The sequence below is a fragment of the Crocodylus siamensis genome, chromosome 2 (assembly GCF_052110815.1).
Source record: "Crocodylus siamensis isolate JL-2025a chromosome 2, ASM5211081v1, whole genome shotgun sequence".
In the NCBI taxonomy this organism is placed as follows: Eukaryota; Metazoa; Chordata; order Crocodylia; family Crocodylidae; genus Crocodylus; species Crocodylus siamensis.
The window spans coordinates 165207484-165227762 of NC_143396.1; the positions used below are offsets into that span (position 1 = coordinate 165207484).

General features: G+C 49.1%; 1 protein-coding gene across 1 annotated transcript in view; it reads right to left on the reverse strand.

Moving 5' to 3' along the window:
• Positions 1-10998, reverse strand: part of NUP160 (nucleoporin 160) — a 63381-nt gene extending 52383 nt beyond the window's left edge. The window contains exons 1-9 of the mRNA XM_090032056.1: positions 10841-10998; positions 10650-10758; positions 10336-10546; positions 9475-9697; positions 8773-8851; positions 6273-6387; positions 3936-4094; positions 2226-2303; positions 1561-1658 (exon numbers count right to left, since the gene is read on the reverse strand). Coding sequence (XP_089888182.1) covers positions 1561-1658; positions 2226-2303; positions 3936-4094; positions 6273-6387; positions 8773-8851; positions 9475-9697; positions 10336-10546; positions 10650-10758; positions 10841-10934 — 1166 coding nt within the window. The 5' untranslated portion in view covers positions 10935-10998. The remainder of the gene's footprint in view (positions 1-1560; positions 1659-2225; positions 2304-3935; positions 4095-6272; positions 6388-8772; positions 8852-9474; positions 9698-10335; positions 10547-10649; positions 10759-10840) is intronic.
• Between the last annotated feature and the right edge of the window lie 9281 nt (positions 10999-20279).

A 20279-nucleotide genomic window follows, 5' to 3' on the forward strand; every position in this document is an offset into this window, starting at 1 on the left:
GAAGCAGAACAGGCAGATGAGGCCAGAAATCAGCAGGCAGGGTCACAGGGTAGTGACAGTGCAGAGCCAGGGCTGGGACAGAGCCATGATCTACTGCCTGCATGCCCATGACGGGCACCAGTTCAGGGTCGTACAGGGTGTGGATTATTACTCAGCCCCAGTCCTGATCCCACCTCTGTGCCTGGCCATGCACCCTGCTGCCTGGCTCCCAGCTGGTTTCCATGGAGACCCCAGGATCACTGGGCAGTGACAGCACAGGGCCAGGACAGAGCCACTATACCCTACCTGCACATCCCTGCCCGCAGAACTGGGGTTCTACCCTGGCCCTACACTGCCACTAGCCGCAATCCCGGGACCTCTATGGAGACCGGACAGGAGCCATGCAGGCAGAGCGTGTGGCTGGGCAGATGGCCAGCCCCACGCACCTGTTTCACTTCTAGATGTTGCTCTCCACCCACCCACAGACCCATCCCAGCTGCCAGCCAAGCAACCTGCCTGTGTGGGTCCCACCCCCAGCAGCGGGTGCAGGGTGGAGAGGCCAGGGTGTCCAGGCAACAGGGTCAGGTTCAGCAGCTGAAAGGAATCACCGCCACCAGGGCTGCCAAGAAATGAAGTCTGGCCACCATGCTGCCCCAGCTCCACTGTGCGCCCAGGGGTGGCAGGACCACCACATGCCATGGTGCCCCCCACTCCTGGGCCAGGCAGGAATCAAATCTGCTGCAGACCAGACAAAAATCCCTTGGTGGGCCAGATCTGGCCCGCAGGCTTATGTTGCTCACCTCTGTGATAGAACAGTTTTAATTAATGTGACTAAGTGCTATTTTTTTTATTTTTGTTTACTTGGCTATCTGATTAGTCCAGAAATGAGTCCTGCCACCTCTAGAATCTTAAAACAAGTGCAGCATTTTGTTATCTGGCTGTACTTTTGTATTGAGATCTTCATTCACAAGTGAATGCAGGTGGGTGGTTTTTGAAATGTCACCCAATCAAAATGATAGATTTGTCTGTCTAAAGCAAAGCAGAACACTAGTAATACATTTTAGCCAGGCCTTTAAGTCAGTCCGAGAGGACTAGAAATACAAAACTTGTTCATTACCTGCATAAAGCGGGACAGGCAAATACCTTTAATTACTGGTACATTAAGTTATTTATCCAAAATGAACACATAAATATTTACAAAATTATAAAAGGAGCAGGCAGTGGAAAAAATAAGCTATTCAAGGCAGATTTTAACTATGCCTATCTCCATTTAAATTCTTTTTTTTTTGTGTACATGCTATTGCAGCTTTAGTCACCATAAAACAGAATTAAAAATGTAACATTTCCAAATGTTACAAGACAAGGAGTGATCAGATGGCATGTGCCCTAACATAGCCAGGAAGTCTGGTAACAAATTAACTACTCTGGAACAATCAAGGGCATGTAGAGGCAACTAAGAAAATATGAAAATGAACAAATTAAAATATAATTTTTAGCAGAAAGTTGGAGAAGAACAATCCTCCCAATTATAGTCCCAGCTGATTAAATCACTACCAGTCTTCATAAAACAGAGAAACTCACTGCTCAAAATTAATGTATTTCACAATGGTCTGATTCTCTTCATCATGCCACAAGGCCCAGATTTCAGCTGATGTTAGGGTAAAATCAACCAGCGTCTCCTAGGGGGAAAAAACCATACACACCACAGAAACTTGATTATATGCCAAAAACACAACAGCACAGCTATAGGCTCAAGTGTATATGCCAGAGAAACATCTGATAGTGTTATATGGTCAGCAGGAGAGCAAACTGCTAGCAAAATTATGTGCAGCAACACTCCAGATTCCGCTGCAGTGGCTGAGTTGTCTACAGGGAGAATTACTGTCTCTGCTGAGTGAAGCCAGGCTTCCATTGCTATCCAGCAGCCAGCATGAGGTACACGGACAGGCTTGTGCTTTCTGTTGGCTGTAACAACTCCTTTGCACAGCTCCTTTGATCAGCTGCTATTCTGCCAGTGCAACTGCTAAGTTAAGTCATTCACAGCTATCTTAAGTGTGTGAACATATTCACACTCTGGTAGCACAGCAGCTGCCACCTGTCACAAGAACTTCTGCAACAGAGGCAGATAAGTATAGACAAAGTCTTAGTATTCCTCCTGAGTCCAGGCCCCATTTAGAGACCTATACTCTTTTTGCTCTTTCCCCTATTAAGTCTGTGCCTCCAAAGAGAGATTGGCAGAAACTCACCTGTGAGGCAAATAGTGATGATATGTGGTCAAGACTATAGCGATTGTTCTCCGTGCTCACCAACTGGAAGACACAGAACTGCAGACACACAGACCAGTCACATCTTGATAAAAACTCACTTTAACTAAAATAAAGAGGCTATTGGGTAGAAAAGTTTTTTCCTGCTTTACTCAGGTTCTCATGCCATATGCATCCCTCCCAATGCTAAGATAATTTGTTTTTTAATCTTAGGAGTGAAGGCTACAAGTACCAACAAGTACACATGTAATGCATACCATATTAAAAAACAACTCTTTCACACAACCTGGGCCACAGAGGCTGCATGGTCACAGACATCTGCATTGCTCCATTCTGAAATTGCAGGCACTCTAGGTAACCAAAGGGACACAATTTACACAATTCTTAGCTAGGTGCAACTTATGCAGAGCCTGCAGAAACTGTTCATTTCCTCTGAGCCAGTGTACAGCACTGAGCATAGGGGGATCTGGGACCAAAAGCGGGGCCCTTCAGCAATACCACAATACATTAAATGAGGCAGAACAATGCACTCAGCCTGGGAACTGTCAATGGTAAGGTGACACAGGTAAACCAGGGGAGGGGCTGAAAGCAGCATGAGACCTGACAGTGCCTTCTTCAGATTGGGCCAAAGCTTGCCTTCATCTCTGAGTACTTCAAGAACAGTGGCAACAGAAATAAGTTCACTTCATGTAAAATGTATTTAAAATGATTAATATAATTAAAGTTTCACAGAGCAGGTGTTTGCAACTTTTTATTAAGGGCCAATTGTCCCTTATGATCCAGCACACACCAGAGGCAGCCAATCCCCAGCTAGTGCTCCAGCTGACACTTTTCCTTACAGGATGGCTACTCTCTTGTCCTCCACTGAAGCCATTACCCATCTCTGGATTCTTCTCATAGGCTGTAGGTTACCAACCTCTGCTTAAAGTGGACAGATAACATTGCCTATTTATTTCTATTTTTGTAAGGTATTTGAAATTTATGCTGCACACCCTCTACACCTCATTCCCCATTCACCAAGTAAGGCTGGGGAGCTCCAAAAGAACATATGAACACACATAAAGATACCAAACTGAATGCAGCAGGAGGTCTGGAATTAAGTGGGGGGGAGCTTGGCACTTTTACACTTAAGGCTGGCTTTACATTTCCCACTGTATTTGTTAAGAATCTCAGGTTCCTTTCATTTTTTTTAAATCAGAAAGAACTTTCACTAATTTCCTAGGAGCCACCAAAATGTGAAACCAATGCACAGAACAACAGCGGCATTTTATAAGCATGTGGTATAAGACATCTGCAGCAAAGCTTGGCTCCAAACATTTAAGTCTCTACTAAAATGCAGCGAATGAAGTACGGCTTGCTTCTTATCTTAACAACAAATGCACAATGTAGTCCGATTTTGAAAGCTGGAAACAATTACCCACTAAACAATTACCACTAAAGCTTCCCTCTTGATGAACATGTGAAGTGATTTTAAACCCTTCACCATATTGACAAAAAAGTGTTTTTCCAAAGACTGTCTCCACATCAGAGACCAGATTTCTACACCCAACTCACTTCAGACACTCAAAAGGGCCTGCAAGAATTTGTTAAAATCTTGAAGTACATACTCCCTAATTCTACAAAGGCCATCACTGCTCTTTTTCCTTAAATCCTCACACACTGTAAGTAAGGAAGTCTTGGGTTGTTCTATACCTGTCCTCGCTTTGGCGCGTGCATGTACACACCAAGATAAAGCCCAAGGGACTGGGAGAAGGCCAACCGTAGCCGGTGTCCAGTTCCAGCAGCAAGCCTCACATCCTTATTGACAGGCATGAACTCCAGCAGATCTGCTACCATGAGGCACGTTTGGTCCTGCCCAAAACAAATGAGAAGCATAAAGCAAGTTAGGGTTAGAGTTTTGATGGCGAACAATATCACAGAACACCTCGCCAACAACTACAGTGCAGATTCCCCACTCCCCCCGCTGATAAAGTGAACTGATAAAGATTTTCTTGTCCAATACCAATAGCCAATTATTTAAACCAGCCATATTGGCTGATACCGATCCAATAACCGATTTACAGGAAGGCAGCCAGGCAGCGTCACGAACAGCTCCCTCCAGGTAAGTCTGTGGAGGGGAAGGGGCAAGAGCAGATCAAGGCCCCCATGGTGAGAGATGGAGTGAGGCAGGGGCTGGGGGCACTGCCCAGTCAGGGCAGTGAATGAGACCCAAAGCCAGGGTGGGGAGCAGGACAGAGCCATGGGCAGCTTATCCAGGGTATCAGGGTCCCAGCACTTAAAAACGGTGGTGGGGGCACTTGCACTAAAGCTCATTCGGCAAGCTTTAGTTCAAGCACCGCTATTGCCATTTTTAAGCATTGGAATGCTTTTACCTGAAGCTCAGCTGGGTGGGGCAAGGACAGATGTGGGCTGCTCACTGTGGGGTCGGGGCTCTCTGCCCTGCTGCCTTTGTTCTGGAGGCCCCCGCAGAGGCCATGTACCTTCTGCCCACCCAGCAGCAGGAGACAACTCGCTGCCCCCACTGTTGCTGGGCAGGCAGGGATATACAGCCAACACGGGGCCTCTGGGGCATAGGCAGCAGAGCAGAGAGCCCTGAGCCCACAACGAGCAGTCCACATCTGCCCCACGCACAAATCTGGGTGGACATATGCTCCCCCATGGGGTGCGCACAGTGGTGGGGAGCCACCCCTCCTCTGCACCTCTCCCCGTGCCCCTGGACAAGCCACCCACGGCTCCATCCCACACCCCACCCTTGCCGTGGGTCCCATTCACCACCCTGGCCCCATTCCCTCCCTCACTGTGGGTGCCTCATTCTGCCCCACCATGCCCCTTCCCTCCCCACACCCCTTGCCCTCCACAGACTTACCTGCAAGGTGCTGCTCTCCACACTGCCCAGCTGCATTCCTGGCCACATGCATGCTGCAGTTGTTGTGCATGCATGTGGCATCCAGGGGCCCCGGTCAGAAGGCATATAATATTTATCAGTGAACATTATTGGCTACACCAGCCAAAGAAAACTGATAATGTTAATTTTCCTTTCATTGGTGCCAATCCAATATGCAACCAATATATTGGTACACTTCTACTTTTTTCCCATCTAGACTGCCCTTCTCCAAGGAATTCTGGCTTCACCCCAAATTGGGAAAGCCTGCCTCAAATGCTTATTACATCTTTGATGCTTCTTGAACGCATCTGAGAGGAGCAAAGTTTTTTGAATGGGTTTCATCTGCTTTCTTCTGGAGAACCATGCATTGTACCACAAGTGTGCGCAGATCTGTACTCAGTGGCATATTGAAGAAAGTGATTGAGGTGACAAGTAGGGCTAGTACAAGTATCTGAAATATTCTTCAAGCAGTTCATTCAGTCTTCTCCATATCCTCTTATTCAGCACATGGTTTAGAAAGACCAGGAAAAAAGCACGTGCAATAAAACACTATTCTCCTCTATCACTCAGCTGGAATATGGTATTCAGAGCAAACTGATGCAGACCATGAGCTTTGAGTGCAACTCTTCTTGTCAAGAAGTTAACAAATTACATTATCCACCCTTGTTAGTCACCATCAGGGTTGAAAGGCTGAGGCACTTTCTTTACCCCTCCATGTGCTCCTATGCGCCACAGAAAAGCAATGCATAAACTCTCCAAACCCAATGCCATAAGCTTTTATTTTACAGGCAAGAATTTCTTAGGGTAGTATTTTTTATTGGATCACCTATGTAGTTGTGATAGACAAATTGACATGGCCCCTCAGGAAATTCTATGATGAACACAAGGCATTCTTCATAAGATAGTTTTAAGTCATGCAGTTTCCAAGGGGAATTAAGTCTTGACACTGAGCGTTTTTTGAAAAACTGATCAGTACTGGTAGGGTTGATACACTACTAGTTCAGTTCAGCTGTCTGAGAATTAATCCTCCACCAACCATCTAATCTTTGTGTCTCATATTTATAACCCAAACCCTGGCTAGAGCATCACCCAGATGGAGTGTTACCAGCCATTAATCATATTAGAACTTGAACACTTTTATGTACCTTATAAGACCACATCCTCAGCTTATGATCCTGGCAGAGAGCGAAGAGAAAGGCATCATGTTCAAGGCAGTGAACAGACAGGCTGATGGGAAGGTCCGAAGGGCCATAGTCACCTCTTAAAAACAAAAAACATAGAGTGATTAAAATAATTTAGTAAACTGTCTCTGAAATAGCTATACTAGTTTAAATTTACCCCTTTGGTTACGCAACAAAAACTTCCCTGTGTAGACAAGGCTTTAGAGCAGTGATTGGTAACCTTTTAAAACTGACTGGCCAAATGAGCACAGACTGCTCTGAAAATGGGTTGCTGCTCCTCTTACCAACACCATGCTTCCAACTTAGCTGCCACTTCCAACTCAGTCACTTCTGTCGACTTAGCACTACACTCTTGACCCAGCCATAGAATCATCGCCACTGCCCCACACCAAAGAAATGCTGTCACCAACTTAGCTTCATGGGCAGGATGGCATTACTTAGCAGGTTGGATGCAGCCTTAGAGCCATATGTTGCCAACCCTGCCTCAGTGCAATTTCCAAGCAAACAAACCAACATTAACAGTCCCGGCTGATAAGTCAAACATTCCTGTTAGCACCAGAGGTGCAGCAATATGTCAGTCCAATATCAGATCGGTACTGATATAAAGAAAAAATGGCTGTAACGGAAATAAGCCCAACGCCGTCATTAATTTGACCAATAAATGCCTGTGTGTGCACGCGTGCAGCCACAGCGCAGCACGCAGGCAGCAAGGAGCACAGTCCAGCAGCTTGAAGAGCTGCGTGCAGCTGATAAGTCCATTGTGGTGAAAGGGGAGGGGGGAGGGAAGGGAACCATGGCTTATTTGGGGGGGGTGTACCCCACAGATCTGCATGGAGCAGACAGGCTGCAGCTGGAAGCTGGAGCCAAGGCTGCGCCAGGCTCTTCCCAGCAGGGGTTGGGCTCAGGGTAGACAGCCATGGTGGTGAGAGGGGACTATGGGGGGCTGAAGCCACCCCAAATTTCACCATAACTCCCCCAACCACCCCTCTGAGTGCTGCCACCACCCACCCACCCAGCACAGCCCCAGCTCAACCCCAGCTTCCACCCACACGCTGGAAAGAGCTGGGGCTGCAATGGGCAAGTAGCAACGCCACCACAAGGGAGAGCCATAAATTTTTTTGGTGGGGTCTGCAGCCCCTCCCATAGCCTCCTCCCAGCAACACTACCCCCCACCCTGAGCTCAGCCCCCACCGAGAAGAGCCTGGCACAGCCCTGGCGCCAGCCAACAGCTGCAGCCCACCCGCCCCGCCCCACCCCACGCAGATCTAGAGGGCACACCCCCCTCCCTCCCTCCCAGGGTGCACGCAGAGGTGGGAGCTGCCTCCCCACCCAATAAGCCATGGTTCCATCCCATGCCCCTCCCCACCTGGCTGGGCAGCATCTGCCGCAGCCCCACTCCCACCCTCACAGTGGTGGGGGGCATTGATCTGCCTTACCACGCCCCTTCCCTCCCCACTCTCTTTCCACCACAACAGACTTTCCAGATGGATGCAGCTGTATCAGAAATCGGATCAGTATCGGCCAATATGCCTCTTTAAAAATCTGCTATCGGCATCTGCCCCCGAAATCTCTATCAGTGCACCCCTAGTTAGTACATTTAGCAAAAACATCTTTAGGGTGTTAGGTCTGTGTTGTGTTAGGGCAGGGCAAAGGTGCTTAACCACTAGCACAAGAGCCAAATGCAGCCCACAGGACTCCCCATCAGTCAGGAAACTGCAGCAGAGGAGCAGTGGCAGTCATCCTAGATTGGACTAGATGACTTCTGGAAGTCCCTTTCAGCCCTACTTCTCTGCAACTCTATGATCTGCAAGATCTAGTTATCACATGCCACTCCAGACTCAATTGGAAGGCTAGACAGAAGTAGGTAAGTCTGCCTTGAGGTGGCTACATAGAGCCTTTCAGAGAGAACCCACAGGATTCCCAAAGATTTCACAAGAGCTCAGTGGCAAAGGGAGATAGTACCAACAAGCTACCCCTGTTTGATTCTTCAGACATTTCCTTTTCACTGAGTAAAGACAAGTATGTAGCACCAGATAACAACTGGAACATAAATGAAAATCCAACTAGCTTGGGGCCAAACCCCTTTAACTAGCAGCAGGATGGAACAACCTGCATGGGAGCAAGGCAGCTGAGCCTGCGCCACTGCCATTTCTCCCAGTCTCCTGCTGCTCTGTTATGGCACAGGTGCAGCTTCCAGCTGGTGGGGAGCAGCCATCAGTTCTCCCCACCTGCCATCACCTCCCAGCTGCGGTGCAACTAAACATTTACATATTAATCAAAACCACAAACATATAGATCCAGAGGTAGTGCTGTAAAATTAACTAAATATATTCACTCCTAGGTGCAGTCTTGTACTGTGATCTGTGTAACCCAAAACAAACACTATATAACTACCTCTGAAGCCATCTTAAGACACCCTGCAAAAAGTGGAAGTCCCACTTATTTGGCACCAGACAACACTAACCTGATAGCAGTTGGCATCCAGCCTGTCAGCAAACGCTGCATCACTGAGCTCTGCTTCAGCTCCACAACAGAAACCATTCCTAGAAAAACAGAAGTGTTAAGCTCTGTGTATAGGGGATGCATGCTGTTGATGCAATAGTTTACTGTCGCTAATACAAGATGCAACTGGCCTCATTTAGTATTCATTTTTATTACAATTACTAAAGAATCAATGACAACTGAAATAAAAAACTAAAATAGGATGTGTCATGGAAAATGAAGGGATCAGCCCAGCCCTTGTCAGAGGGGAAGGGGAAAAGCTCAGGCTGGCCCTTTTCAGAAAGGGGAACAGATCTTCCTCAGGACTCTTTGCTATTAGGCCTAGACTGCTATCTGCTCCCAAGGTGAGAAGGGGCATCCAAATGTCCTACTCAGAACTATTTACAAGCATTATTTATGTTAAAGCCTGCCCATACTGAGCCACCTCAAAGTGCTCCCCCACTGGAACTGCAGGCTAAAACTTAGCCACTTTGCTTCTTATATCACAAACAGGCACTGTCAGGACTGGGATATGCTGGCTACATTGTGTTATAAAGAGCAACTGACGCTTGCCCTTACATTTGGCTACAGGCTGCTTTCCACAGATTAGAGCCTTTCCTTCCATGACACATTCTACACAAGCACAAAGTGGGAGGACAGGACACGCACTGCTCTTAGTTCTTACCATGCACGTCATGAGGTGGCAATCTAAGGATAAAAATCCCTCCTGAAGCAGAGGGCAGAGCAAAGAGAGCCTCCCCATCACTACTAAGCCAAGCAGCTGAGGCCGTGGAATTAGATGCCAGTCCAGGGATGTTGGGGATCATGTGGTAGCTTGACGGGTCCCTAAAGTTAACCTTCCCAATATCCGTAAATACAGACTGCATCTGGCTCTCTGTGATCAGCTCCTGTTAAATAAAATAAAAACAAAGACTCCAGACTGCAAGAGCACAAAGAACAGTTAGAAAAATGTAAAACAGGATTTGTCCGAGGAACGACAAATACCTTTAAAAAACTGCTAGCTCCTGCTTTGTGAAATTAGTTCTTTCGGACGAAAATCAGCTAAATTCAAACCTGTCTCTCTACCTTATTTAACCAGCAAAGCTGGGCTATTTAAGGGTGCGTTTCAAAAGGTAGGTAGAACTGAGAGCTGCTGAAACACAGGAACCTAGGTCCTACTCTCTCTCTCTCTCCCTCCCTCCAGTCTGCTAACATCGCAGTGGCAGTATCCATACCTGCACCAGTGTTTCACTCAACACCTGTTTCAAGACTAAACAGCTCTTTCTTAGCAAATGCCATGAATTAAATTTCTATGAAACAGCCTGGAGACAAGGTGGTGGCCTGCTGGCCTGATCCTATAAATGTAAACGTAAGCCATGCTTGGCCAATTTGTAAGCCAAGCAATACATCTAGCTGTGACCACCTCATAAGAGTATCATGCCTGTCTAGGCCCCTTGCCCCTACTCTGGCCACCTGAACTTGGGCAGCCTGATTCTCAGCACCCGGGCTGGTGAAGGAAAAAGCTGAGAGCTGAGGGACAACTTACACTCCTGTACATGCGGGCAGGATGGGGCAACACCAGCCTGTGCACGGTCTGGTTGGTGACGATCAGGAGGACAAGGTGGTTCTGCACCTCGCAGAGATGGATCCCTCCTGGCAGCAAGAGGCAGTTCTGGATCCGGAGCCGCACGGCATTGTTCAGCAGGTTCACGTCCAGGGACTCCTCCACCAGCTCCACCGTGTCCCCAGCCGTGCTCCTGCCGGAGCAGTGGAGCCCGTTCACGCCCGGCCACCCGGTCCCCCCAGGCCCCGCGCGGGCGCTGCCCCAGGCAGCAGACCCCCACTCTGCCCCGCCCTCACCAGTGGATGAAGCGGTTCCTGGTGGCCGAGACCAGCTGCGCGCTCTCCCGGTAGCAGAAGCCGCCGGCGCTGTCCCCAAGCCGCGCCGCGCCCGGGCTGGCGCTGGCACCTGCGGGGAGCCGGAGGGGGCCGGGGTTAGCGGGGAACCGGAGCGGGGCCGGGCGCGGGGGTGCGAGGGGCGCGGGCGGTACCTGGCGGGCTGAACACGATCTCCCGCGCGCGACGCCGCGGGCCCCGCGCGGCCCCGCTCAGCTCCATGAAGCTCCGCTCCGGCAGCGCCGCCATCTTCCCTTCGCGCGCTTCGCCGCCGCGCGGCACCACGGGCCGGGCCCGACCGCAGGGACTCACGGGACGGGGGTGGACCCCGCGGCACGTCACGGCGGGAGGTCCAGCCCCGCCCAGCATGGCGCCCCAGGGGAGGGGCGAGTTCCCCGTTTCCCGCTTCCCGCTTCCCGCCTGCGCTGGTTGTGGCACGGGGCCAGGACGGGATTGTTCTCCATCCCCGGCCGCCTTGTTTCAGGATTTTTAGGGGTTTTTTGTGCTCCTCTCAGAGGCTCCGGGCGCATTTTGACTGGGGCCCGGCTACAGGGTCTTGCTCGTCTGTTCCGGGTCAGATTGATGTGGCCTGAGCCGGGATTGCCTTCCTCTGGTTGTTTGTTAATTATTATTAATTAATTTATTTTATTAGATTTGTAACTGAGGCCGAATTAGCCCAAACTAATTCCAAATCCAAGAGTCTAGCACCATAAATGGCCCTGGTCCGCTGCCGGCAGGGGTGTAGGTTGTAGCCGTGTTGGTCTAAGGACATAGGCAGACATGGTTCTTGGGGTGAATCTGATATCTCTTATTAGACCAACTTAAATAGTTGGGAATTTTATTTTAGTAAGCTTTTGGATTTAAAAACCCGTTGTCAGGCGGAGGAAGTTTCAGCAGTCAGCGTGTGCTCTTTCTGCGTGGAATGAATAATAAGCCAGAGGCTGGGCTGGTCTTCATGCAAGATAGGCAGTTGGTGAAGACATCTACCGGCAAACATCCTCCACCCCATCTGCCTGGGCTTCACGTGTTTCCAAAACCTTTGGCAGGCATCCTACTTGCAGGCTTGGGGTTTGGATGCCCCTGAGTTTTGCTTGCCCTCAGAGTAAGCTAGGGAGGAGCCTTCCTCTCTTGTGAAACTCAAGCAAATATTAACAACCTTTTGCAGGAGCAGGATGTTGGCTGCTGTGCCTCTCCCCGCCCCCCCCACGGGCGTTACCTGTGCAGGTTAGGGTGTTAAATCTGTTCTGTGTCACTGTTGACCGAGTGGTTTTGCTAATTGGTTACATTATGGATTTGTACAGGATGGTTTAGCTAGGAATGGTCCTGCCTGAGGCAAGGGGCTGGGCTACATCAGTGTTTCTCAGCCTGTGGTGTGTCGTCATGACCCAGAAGTTGGTCACAAGAACATATGAAATGGTTGTAAACAAACTTTAAAAACTGATTCTCCATTTTCCTGTGGGCAACTGTGGCTTTTCCCATGCAGGCTGGCACAGTTCCAGCCTTTGAGGGCCTGCTTGGGGCCCCTTTGCTGTACTCAGACCCGGGGGGTTGTCAGTCAACACCAGGCCACTTGGAAACCAAGCTTTGAGTCCGGCAGGGTCCTGCACAACCTTCTTCTGGAGAGTACCCTAACGGTAGAGTTGTGTTTTTTGGAGTGACCCAAGATGGATTTTACCCTGTAATGCCAAACAAACATGGCTCCTTATTGAGCACAGTGTTCTTGATATGTGGTATTATATTACAGTCCTTTAGCCAATACACAGTTGATGAAATACAGAGCTCTTGCATGAGTTTTTTATTGCTATCAAATTTATAATCATGGGAAGAGAAACTCTGACATTGGAATGGGGAATGAGAAACTGGGAACTAGAAATAAGATACCAGCTTCACCCTCACAGAGGCCCTTGGCCAGGTTCTTAGCTGCATAAACCACCATGGCTACAGGGTCTTTGGTTTTGTAGCTACAGATAGCTAAACATTATCACTTTTCTTGGATCAAATCTGCAGTTTGGGGTCATTGTCGATCATCAAGTTATATTTTTCAACACAGAAGCATTTGAGAAAGGTTACAGTCCAGACACCATGCTGTAGCTAGATGGGAACATCATTTCTTTCTTTGCCTGGGGTCATGAAGCATGTACTGATCATGGAAGGTGCTTCACTACTTGGTGGTGGCAAATAATGGAAAACACTGAAAGGAAGAGGGTTTATTTTTTCCTTGCTACCTGACAATCAAAATTAAATCCCAGCTTCCACTGCAACAGGTCGGATGTCATAGGCCCGGAATACAAATAAAGCAGGGACAAAATGTGCTTCCAACTCTAGTTGCATCAGATGGATTTTTAATGTTCCTGTTACTATTTAAGGGCAGGTCAGTCGGGGGTTATAGCAGACAAGCGTGACATGAATTTTCCAATGAGTTACCAAACTCAGGAAAGTCACAGAGCAGTAACTGAAAGCCGCAGTAGTAGTTTGCTAAGTAATTCCTCCAGCAACATGACAATATCTGGAAAAAACCCTACCAGTGCATGATTTTAAAGCAGAGGCATAAGCCATGATTCAAGAAAGTATAAAGCATGCATTTAACTGTAAGTATGAAGCCTGGAGTAGAGCTGCTTTCCTTATAATCTAGTACAGTGGTTCTGAACCGGGGTTATGTGAGATAACGTCGCCTAGAATTAAAATGTTGGTTGATAGCAATCAGCAGCAGCAGTGTTTGCACTAATAAGTTTTCGTATGTTTTGGCATTTGACGCTAAGTTGGGGGGGGGTCTGCACAACATTTTCTGTGCATGGAATAAAGTTAGTTTAAAATGAAAAGGTCTTTGTATGAGTATCTTGCCATTTTTATAATACACGATTACACATAGTTTGACATAAAAATTAATTTCCTCCTGAAGGGGAGTACGTGAAGTCTCACTCTGAGATCAAGGGGTACGTTGACTGAAAAAGGTTCAGAACTGCTGGTCTAGTACATTAATTCCACTGGGTAGCCCATATCTAGCACAGAGCTCTCCCAATGCTCTGAAGTGGTGCTACTGCAGAGGTGGGCAAAATACTGCCCACAGCCTGCCAGCTGATTGGATCTGGCCCACAGGCTGGCACCCGCCAATTGATCATATCTGGCTGGTGGCTGTCCCCATGGTGCTTTGCCTGGGGCTCAGCCCCTGCTCCTGCCCAAGGCAGCCCTTTCCATGCTCTTGCCCCAAGCAGCATGCACAGCTTTTCAGCAGGTCTGCAGCTGCCCAGGGACAGTTTGGCTCCTCCTGCCCCTGCCATACTGCTCCAGGCAGCAGGCAGTATACAGCTGAGGCCAAGCAGGGAGAAGCTGCAGCTGGGTGGCTCCCACCTCAGTGGGCAGGCCTCAGGCTACAGCTCCCAGCTCTGCCCACACAGTAAAGTAAGCAGTGAGTTACACAGGCCGGGGGCGCCTTGGTGTGGCCCTGCACTGCCATCACCCCGCACTCCAGGACCCATCCATCCCGCTTCCCAATGCTGTTCCCCACCACCTGCAGCCCCATCCCATCGGCCCAAGCCCATCTCCGTGGAGCCCCCAGAATCTTTTTTTTTTTTTTTTTAATATATTTCTATAGAGAGAGTTATATATATACCTCTATCATAAACTTTCTATCGCACATCTTAAAACTGCATTTAAGAAGCCCACAATTCCTGTTACAATAAACGTGTCTGTGCACCCACCCTCCTCTCTCACCTACCCCAATCACAGTCCTTTAGTCCAAGCCCCAATTTGGGGTTTACTTCTCAGTTTTCACTGTCCTCATCGCTGTCATTTCCACTGCTGCTGATCATGTTGCAGTCCTCCTCGCTGTCTCCAGGTCCGGTTGCATCTCTGTCCTCCTGGTTCTCCCTGTCTGCTTCCCCTCCCGGGGGGTCTTTGAACAACCTGCGCTAGGTATTGCTTTTCCAGATGAAGTTGACTATGTCTTCTCCATCCTCACTCACCAATTTCCGGTGGTAGGACTGAGGTTTGCTCAGAAACATTTTAACACAGTCTGTTTCCTTGAGCTCAGCGTGCCTGTATAACAGGAGGTTCCTGCATTGCCACAAGGCACTCCTGACAGAGGACACAAACTGGTTGAAACATGTTTGGGACCCCTGCTGCTCAGTAAGGTGTCCAGGATCGCCAGGTGGTGACAGCGCGAGGCTGGGGCCCCGGGGCAGAGCCACTTAGGGGGGGTTGTGAGCTGTTGCGGGGGGAAGGGCTGGTGCTGACCCGGCCTGCCACTACTTCTGTGCTAGTGGCACCTGAAACGCTGTCTTTTGGAGGAGACTGAATGCTGTGGTCACCATCCCAGGTTCATTAAGGAGCTCCAAGGTGCCAAGTTTAGAGGCATTTTTTCACCTACGGCTCTGCTGGGCCCTTGTGGGCAGGCTGCCTCCTGAAATTTCTCTCTGCAGGTTCAGTTTGATACTGTCTCCTTCCCCTTCCCTCCTGCTGCTGCTTGTGAACCACTGCTGCACTCCACGGCTGCATTCCTGAGCAAGTTTCTTCCCCTCCCACTCTCAGTCTTGTCTATTGAGGCTGAAAGCTGTCTGGGGCCTGGACACTCTCTCTCCCTCTCCTTTTTCCTCTCCCTCTCCCTCTCAGCACTTGCACTGTGGGAGCCTTGATCTTGACAAGGGCCTCTGGTTACTGCTGCAATATAATAATACAGATAGCAGTAGTACACCAAGGGGCACTTATTAATTGTACTGGAACATGCCTTTTCAATCAATCTAGCATTTTTCTCTCTTCATCTGAGAGTGACTGTGGGCTGATTGTGTAAGTTATTTCAGTTAAAAAATGAGCAAAACCTATTTAGCTAGTTTTCAGTGAGGTGAGAATAGGGAAAACATGTCCCTTTACATTCCTGCCTGTGTTGCATCCAAAACACAACCACGCTGTAAAGCTCAGGGGAGGGTAGCACTTCCTTAAAAAAAAATTCTCTGGACTAGGTTTGAAGAACATTGCTGCAACCAGCTTGAAATGGTAAAAATTCTGATAGTTTCATCCACATTTGGGTGGTACTTAACTCTGCTCTTTTCTTTCAAGGAGTTCCTAGTGTACTGGGGTGGAAAAGTCCCTTTTCCTGAACTAGCAGAATCTAGCCGTGTGCTGATTTTAAGAGTTACATAGTTCAGTATTACTTTGTGGTTAGAGTAAGGGGCATCAGGGCCTATGTTTAAAACATTTAAAATGTAAAATATTAGGTATATTTTTCATTTTAACCCTATCCCTGCACTCCTTGATCTAGAAAGAAGTTTCCATAAGGAAAAGCTCCTTGTTGGACAGATTTTAAATGATCTAAAAATGGTACTAACTGAACCCCTGGGGGAGTGGGGAAGCAGCTGAGACAGGGAGAAGTTGTTCTTGTTAGTCTGTTCCTGCTGCCTTTCAAGTAAACCCATGCAAGAGGGGAAACAAAAATGGGAAAGCTATAAAATGTAACTTCCATCTCTGGCTCTTTTGTACCGCCTTAGTGTAGGAAATGCAGTGGCACCTAGATACCACTCTGCACGCTAACAAACTCTTACAAATAGTGGGCTTTTAGAGGGCACTGCCTTCAGCTACCTTTCTAGTTCTGGGTTCACTGCAATTTGCAAAAGAGAGATTCTTGGATGCTAAGCCAGAATGTAATTAAACAGAAGGGGAAAAGAAAGCGAAGAGCCAATAGTATGGTGAAGGAAAATGATGCATAGGAGAGAAGAACCCTAAGGCATGGGAAGAATAAGGATTGGGCCCTCAAGTTCAGGTCCCCTCAAGCTGATAGGGCTGGGAGTCAAGGATCAAAGAGTTGAGGCCAACACCTTTTGAGGCTACTTGCCACATGGACAACCACTTCCTGTGACCAGCTGGCAATGCTAGATCACAGCCGCATCACATCAGGGCCTCCACACAAACTAAGTACTATGGCTCAGCATTGGCACTGATGCTTCTCAGACCAACATATTGGAGTTCATGGGTACCCAATCTCTTCCATGCTCCATCTTGCTGTCTTTCATGATCTCTCTTCACAAGTCCTGTTCCCCGCTGCCCATCCCCTTTGGCTCCCTTTCATTCTGCCCAGGCCCTACTCATGCCCTGCCACCCAGCAGTAAGACATAGGTGGTCTGGTAAAGCAGGCAGAACCAGCATCCAGGTCAGGCGGTTCCAAAGATTCCGTCGGGAATTGAACTAGGGCTCTGAAACAGGAAGCCAAGGCAAGAACCAAGATCCAGAAATTGTGGTCGAGGAATCCAGGATACTGGATCAGCTGTTCAGAAGCAGAAACTAGGCTAGGGCAGGAGCAAAGGAGATTGAGGCAGGATGTGGGAACTATGGTTGGAGGTGTGCAGGGTCAGGAGGCCACGTCAGGGCTGAGATACGTTGTACATTGCTGCTTGAGCTGCCTGTAAGCCTGAGGCCACAGCCAGTCAGGTAAGCCAGCTAAGGGGCAAGCTAATTCACTGGGATACCTTGCACTGTCTGAAGTTGGAGGGATTGCTGTAGGTCTAGTGCCTGCATGTCCCTGCTCTTGTATATTGACCTCTCCTTTGAGGAGTCATGATTCTAGATCTAGACCTCACCCTCCCCAACTAGGTGCAGTCCATAAACCCAGAGGAATATGTGCCCCATGGTAACTCAGATACCACTGCATGCTGGTGCCCCACTCTTCATTGCCAGCAACAGTAGTGGAAGTCAAGGGACAAAAGTCAAGGGAGGATATAATCTGGAAGGGAGAAGTGAAACAGATGTGCGAGATGCAGAGGCAGCTGATACCTGGGTAGAGGCTGACTACTTGGGATCTCCAGTGCCCTTTCTCAGCGGAACCAGACACACCTTTATAGAGGAAAAAACTGAAGCACAGGCTGCACCCAGGAAGTGTGAGAAAAAAAAATCCAGGAGTCCAGGATGTCCAATTTCACATCCCCTAACAATGTGCCAGAGGAACTAAAAAGCAACAAGACAGCCCCCCTCTCACCATCCAGCTGGTGCTCTGGGCTTTTCATCTACAGCTGTTTTGGCAGGGATGCAGCAGTGGGACAGAGTGGGTACCACAAGAGTGGTACTAAAAGATGAGCAGAGGTAGAGCTGACTGTGACCGCACCAACCCATGACACACAGGGCTACTATTGCCACCCTGGGGGGACTACTTGGGAGCAGCATGGTATCCTATGCTCCGGGCCAAAGGGGAGGAGATGCAAATAGCGTTTTATGGAATAGGCCAGGACAGCTAAAGAGCCGATTCAAGGACAGCGTAGTCTGTGCTGGCCAACTGGGCACTCCCATAGGTATGAAAGATTCCCTCACTCCAAAACTGGGGAATCTACCTTGAAGCCCTTATCCCCATAACATCCTCAGTATGCCCCCTCCCCCTCCATCTACTTACTTCCTGCAGCCTGAGATAAGTCCTGGAGCTGTTGTGCTGAGCACACCTGAAAAGGGTGTTCTGTGCTAGTGAGGTCCTTATCAAGGGAGAGTCAACACCCCACAGCACTTCCTAATTTTGGTAGGGGCCTGTGCAGCACCCAGCACAAAGGAACCCCAGGACTGGTGCACAGCTGTGACTACCACCCCACCCCACTCCATCCCACCCCACCCCAGCTGGGTGCAGGGGATTGGCATAAAGTGACAGTGAGTGCATCTCCACTTTCATTAATGCTCTTTTGGTAATGCACATTTAGTACCTCCATTGTGAGGTACTAGAAGAAGGCGTATTAGCCTATTTTAATGCAATAATTACATTTAATTTATTTTAATTTAATAATTAGCAAAAGTACACTTTTTTTGGATGCTATATACAGAGCCGTCTCTAGGGGTGTGCAAGGCCTAGGGGTGGCGAGCAGCGGTGGGGAGGGTAGCAAGCAGCTGGAACATGGAGCTGGCAGTGTGCAGCAGCCACGGTGGAGCTAGCAGCATGCAGCCGCCTCAGTGGGGCCTGTACAACACTGTCCGTGGGGCCCCCTCAAATCATGGGGCCCCAGGCAGTCGCCCCGATTTGCTCCCCCCCAGGGACAGCCCTGCCTATTAACATGCAGGGATGATGCTCCAATGCACTGTAATTCTCTCTGTAAGTGGCTCTTGGAGCTGCTCTAATTAAAGCGCTCTCCCCCTCCCCCCCAACTCCCGGGCATTTATAGCATGTCTATAAATGCCCTTTTTGATGAGTTAATGCGCATTAAAAGCTCACATGTAGATGTGAGTCACATCATTAGACTTATATAGTCCCACTGAGGAGCTTTCAGATGGGCATTACCTTAGCCTTTCACTAGAGGGCAGCAGGCTCCCGGGTTTTGTCTTGGCTGGTGCCTGTTCTATGCAGGGCTGACACTCACTATGCCAACTCCAGGCATCCTTTAACATGAGCAATGTTGATCCTGTGCCTGGCCACTGCACCTTGGCCTCTGCACAGCTCTGCCAGGTTCCCCACCCCAAGGGTCCTGGGTGCTGCCCCCCTACCATCCACCTCTTCCTGTTTTAAGGACAGTGATATTATTTATCATTGTCTGGCACTTACACCCAAGGAACTACAGGGCTTGAGGGTAGCACTTAACCCTGCATGGCCTGAGGGGTAATCTCACTGCCAGCATCTCTCAACACACAATGATGGCAGACTCCTGTGCCAACCCCAGTGATGGAGTAAAGAAGGTTGTACTCTGGGGAACTGTGAGGGATCTCACAAGTTGGTGAAGCGCTGCTCGTTCAGGTCGCATCCTGGCATTCCAGTCCATAGCAAAGCCACACAGCCTGAAGATCATCTATCCTAGGCGGGTGATCCAGGCTGACCTGGACAATCTCAGCAAATGGGCAGACGAGAACCTCATGGTGTTTAACACCGAAAAATGCAAGGTTCTCCACCTTGGGAGGAAAAACCTGCAGCTTCCTTATAGGCTCGGCAGTGCTACGTTGGTTAGCACTACAGAAGAAAAAGACTTGGGGGTCATCATTGACCACAAGATGAACATGAGCCTGCAATGCGATGCTGCAGCTAGTAAAGCGACCAAAATGCTGGCTTGCATCCATAGATGCTTCTCGAGCAAATCCCGGGACGTCATTCTCCCCTTGTACTCGGCCTTGGTGAGGCCGCAGCTGGAGTACTGCGTCCAGTTTTGGGCTCCACAATTCAAAAAGGATGTGGAGAAGCTTGAGAGAGTCCAGAGGAGAGCCACGCGCATGATCAGAGGTCAGGAAAACAGATCTTACGATGACAGGCTGAGAGCCATGGGACTCTTTAGCCTGGAAAAGCGCAGGCTCAGGGGTGATCTGATGGCCACCTATAAGTTTATCAGGGGTGACCACCAGGATCTGGGGGAACTTCTGTTCACCAGAGCGCCCCAAGGGATGACAAGGTCAAACGGTCACAAACTCCTGCAAGGCTGTTTCAGGCTGGACATAAGGAAGAATTTCTTTACTGTCCGAGCCCCCAAGGTCTGGAACAGTCTGCCAGCGGAGGTGGTTCAAGCACCTACATTGAACACCTTCAAGAGTAAATTGGATGCTTATCTTGCTGGGATCCTATGACCCCAGCTGACTTCCTGCCCTTTGGGCAGGGGGCTGGACTCGATGATCTCCCGAGGTCCCTTCCAGCCCTAATGTCTATGAAATCTATGAAAT